The sequence below is a fragment of the Morone saxatilis genome, unplaced genomic scaffold (genome assembly GCF_004916995.1).
Source record: "Morone saxatilis isolate NCDOM2014 unplaced genomic scaffold, NCSU_SB_2.0 Contig24, whole genome shotgun sequence".
NCBI classification, from domain to species: domain Eukaryota; kingdom Metazoa; phylum Chordata; class Actinopteri; family Moronidae; genus Morone; species Morone saxatilis.
The window spans coordinates 23,226,199-23,230,912 of record NW_023339807.1 but is presented as its reverse complement, the minus strand read 5'-3'; the positions used below and the strand labels follow the sequence as shown (position 1 = coordinate 23,230,912).

The following is a 4,714-nucleotide window of genomic DNA, read 5'->3' as shown; positions in this document are numbered from 1 at the left end:
GCTAAAGTAACACTAGTAGAGGATGCTGGAGCTGAAATATAATATACTAATACACAAAGGATTCAAAAGGCTACTCATTTGTTTGTATTTGGAGTTTAGATTGTTTGTCACAAAATACACTGTCAACAGCACATTCCTCCATGTCCTCACTGGTGGTGTTTAGTGTTGCTACACAAGTTTTCTCTGAATACACAAAAGGATGAAAGCAAAATAAATTCACCCGAAACAAGACCTCCCCAGTGTTTAGTAATTGCAACTTTTTGGCCTTCATTTAATAAACCACTAATAATGTCAGCTGAGATTCTGCCCGTGATTTATGTTTATAATGATTATTTGCTGTTTGTGTGTCTGTTACACAATATCCATCCACATCAGCAGTGCGCGAGAGGGTGTGATGATTTATTTGTTGAATCATGCTTTGGCACATTAAGCGTCCCCTGATGATTAATCTAAATCTGCGTCTCCGTTTTCAGATTGGGCCGGGATCGTTCCAGAGCCCGTCGCCCAGGCAACAGAGCACTCATCTGGAGCCAATCAGAACCCTCCTAAGCCAGCAGTGAAAGGTAGGAGTGGGACAAATGAGTAAAACATATGAAAAGACTTGAAAGAAAAAAAAAAGCCTAACTCATTCAAAGAGACGTGTCCAACTCAAGCCTGTGTTTATGGGTATTTTCAGAGAACTTGTGGGTTGTTTCCATTCATAATTTTGGATCTCAACCAGTTACTTTATAGAACAAACGGAGGTCTTTATATTTTTTTACCACAACTTTAAATGTCCGGCAGTGTGTCTGAGTGACATTTATCCTCATTTTACAGAGACAGCAGGGACGTCCAAAGATCTCTCCGCGTGGTTCAACCTGTTTGCTGACTTGGACCCACTCTCCAATCCCGACGCGGTCGGCAAAACTGACACAGAGCACGAACTTCACAATGCATAGTTGTTTCTCAGAGTCATGGTGATCTGAAAGGGGGTACTTTTGTTAGTGGGCAGAGCAGAATAAAGCTGCCACAGAGACCAGAGACAAATCTGATCAACCACACAAACAGCTGTCTTCTCTTTAGACTTCAAGTAGATATAGAGCTGAAAAAAATCTTCAGTTTATCAGCAGAACATTGATCAGTTATTTCTAGTTGTGGACGAAGTTAAAGTATTTATACCACATTGTAAAAATACTCTACAAGTGAAGTATAAGCATACAAATATACTTAAAGTACCAAACTTAAAAACACTCTGGCCATTTTCAGAAGTAGCTTGTTTTATCTTAATCTACAATAATAATGTATTTGCTGATTGTTTTTTATTAATCTGAATCTGCAAATTAACTAACTAAAGTTATCAAATAAATTTAAGTAAATGGAGTAAAAAGTACAATATTTGCCTCTGTATTGTAGTGTAGTTGAAAATTGAAACACTATAGTATCTCAAAACTGTACTTAAGTGAAGTACTGGAGTAAATGTACTTAGTTACTCTCCACCACTGATTATTTCAGGAAAAAAAATATTTGCTGGTTCCAGTTTTTCAAATATGAAGATTTTCTGTTTTCCTTTATCGTGTATGTCAAACTGATAATCGTTGGGTTTTAGATTCATTATTTCATCTTAGATTCTAATTATAATGGGCATTTTTAAAACAGGTAATTTAAAAAAGTGACCAGCACTTTAAATAATCAATAGTTGTATAATAAGTTACCTTATTATAATGACACTGTACAAGGATAAGACATATTGTTGTAAAGCTCTGAAATGTCTGTGTAACAGTAAAGGGCAGGTACATTTTAAAAAATAAAATTAAAGCATCTTAAATAATTTATCATTATTATTACAATATTGAGAGAAATATCTCGTTCTAACAAGAGAAATGTCGGTGTTATTACAAGACACTGATTGTGATCATCTGACGGTGGCAGTATTACTCTGCTGTAACTGTCCCACTAACAACTACCAGCTCTCAGCCTTTCCATTGTCAAAGAACCAAAACATTTCCAAGAGGACCTTTTTAAGAAGCCTGTTGGCTATTTATATATTTGATGTTTAGCAAGGATACCTCAGTACGAGTTTGGAACAAGAAGCCTTCGACATTCGCTGCCTTGGAAATCTGTAGTCTCTAGTAGCATTCATGCTTTATTTCTGATCCTCATTACTGAAGATTGCAAACAGGCAAAGAAAGAGTTTGTGAGATACAACAACGGAGAGAAAGCAAACACGACAAAGATCACAGTGCAATAGTTCATGTGTTTACAAAATAACGTAACATGTTGAAATTAACGCAGTCACAGAGAAACATTCAGAAATAAACTGAAGTATGTTTTTCAGGTTAACCGATCAGAATTACTAAAGATGTTTCTTTCTTCAAACAGCAAAGAGGTTTCCTTTTGAATGTTTGTGCTTTTAAATTTGTTTGCCACATGCTGTGTTTGTGATCCCATTTTAAATATATTCCAGAACTAAAACTAAACACATCACCCCACTTATTATTTATTGCATGTCGCATGCCTTGTTTTCTGTCATCCAGTAAGTGTTTGATTGAATGGACAATATGTTTCTATTGACATGAGATTTTTGATCAGTATATTTTGTGTCATTTGGACACATGTATTCAGCTCAGTTATTGGCTCTCACTGGGAATATATGCAGTTTACAGTTTATTGTTTTCAGAACCAAACTAACTCTAAAGTTTGATAATCATGAAAATAGTCATATTATATTGAGTTTGACTACAATGCTGCAAAAATGAAAATATATCAGAGTAAAGGCCTTAATCTAATCACAAGTCAACAATATAGAACCTCATCATGGATATTATTGGATTCTTCATACAGTATACTACAATTGATTGTGAATTTCTTTTGTTGTAACTTAGCCTCGTGCCATTTTTGATGTTCAAGCCATGTGACATGTTAATATTTAATCATAACAAAATACATTGATTGCCTTACCTTGACTCCTATTTGTATATAAATGCCATGCTTCTGAATACTGAGATTTGTTGATGTGTCTGCCTTTGAAAAGATTACATAACAATCCAAAAATCAGGTTTTCTGTTTTCTTTATTGAAAAAAAAAACACACACAAGATCTACATAAAAATGCGTAATACACAGGAGAACTGAATCATCATTGCCAAACATGGCAACCACTTCTTAACTGCACTGCACAATGAGCTTGTGAATAAAATCAGAATTAGTATGATTGAAACTCTTGGAGCTGCAAGCAGAAGAGAGTATTTCAACTTAGTTTGTGTGGAATGTGTTGCATATTGTTCATATTTGTGTTTCTGTGTGCAAGTGGGTTCAAAGACCAAAGTTTTGGAATGAAACATTTATAACTACTTTACTAAATCTGCCACTTTTTTTTCTCTTTTTATTATTTTTTAAAATGTTCTGGGGATGCAACTTGTGCAGGTAACATTAGGGCACATCTGGTTGGATCTGTATATTGAGCCAAACTGTGTTACACAAAAACTGTTAGTGTAGCTTTACTTCAAACAAAAATCAATTGCACACTTACGTTCTGATTGTTTTAACTTACAAATTGGTCTAAAATGAAAAAATAGTGATTATCATCTCACTTCCAACTAAGTGCTTCAGCTTGGTTTTAACGATTATCGCCTGTGTTTGAAACACTACGAACCAGTGTTTGTGTGCTCAACTGTTTATAAACAAAACAAAGTGCATATAAACATCAGCTTCTGGCACACACACACACGGTGCCTCTCCTGGGCCTAATACACCACAGGCCTTTCATTGTGTTATCATTTGCTTTGGTACATATTTAACAAAGGGCATGAAACAAAATAACTTATTTGTCAACTTCTCAATTTGGGAGGGTGTAGCTTATGTAGCTATTTGCATTGACACGAGTACTCACGGTTGACCAATGCGACAGCGATCTCTGGAATGTGTCATAGCACCTGAAACTCTAACCTCAACAGGTTAATGTCATCTGTCACAAGCTGTGACTTCAATGAGTTGATTCAGTCCTTTAATAGAACTCCCCCTCTGGAGAAAATAAAACATTCTGCAAAAGACTGGAATGTCTTTCTGTAGAATAAAGTCATAAACACTGGGGAAAGGCAACATAGTCCAAGCAAGTACATTCCACATGACCTGAGATACTGTTCTGTGTAGTGTGGGGCAATAAAACGGGGCGGGGGGGTTTGGGGGTTGTGTGCTTTGTGATGGGTTGTTTGGTCACCGAAAAACAGCTGATTTACATTTTGTGTTGAGCTTACCAAGTTTTAATAGTGATCAGACTAGAAATGCAGATGTAGGTCTTGGCCTGTAAGCCTTTTGGGTGGAGGCTGCACTCTAGCAACTGCTGGTTTCACATAGACACCGAGTTACAAATACTTTAAAATAAACAAATAATAAAATAAACAAAAGAATTAGGCCATGGCCTGTGTCGCTCTGAGCCAGGTCTTAACAAGTGCAAACAGTGTGGTCAATGTGGGGCAATGTGTTCTGACTGTAAGACATCCTGATATGTTAAAAATATGAATCAAGCATTTCCCATTCTGTCAAAAAAAGCTTATGTATATGTACTTTAGATGTTAGCTTGCTGAACACTGAACAGCTAATAAGCTGGTTAGATAACATGAGCAGAATGTGTTTCTGATACCTCATGGTTGTCTCTTTGTTTACCATTGTTCCTTTTTAATTTATCTTGATAAAACTGCAGGCACTACGTAACACAATAACTGGAGCAGTAATTTCTA

The 4,714-nt window shown here is 36.0% G+C and overlaps 1 protein-coding gene across 1 annotated transcript in view; it reads left to right on the top strand.

Moving 5' to 3' along the window:
• ica1 (islet cell autoantigen 1) overlaps nucleotides 1–1,283 on the top strand; it is a 9,281-nt gene extending 7,998 nt beyond the window's left edge. The window contains exons 11-12 of the mRNA XM_035672482.1: nucleotides 474–563; nucleotides 817–1,283. Of these exons, the coding sequence (XP_035528375.1) occupies nucleotides 474–563; nucleotides 817–938 (212 nt within the window). The 3' untranslated portion in view covers nucleotides 939–1,283. The remainder of the gene's footprint in view (nucleotides 1–473; nucleotides 564–816) is intronic.
• The last annotated feature ends 3,431 nt before the right edge of the window (nucleotides 1,284–4,714 follow it).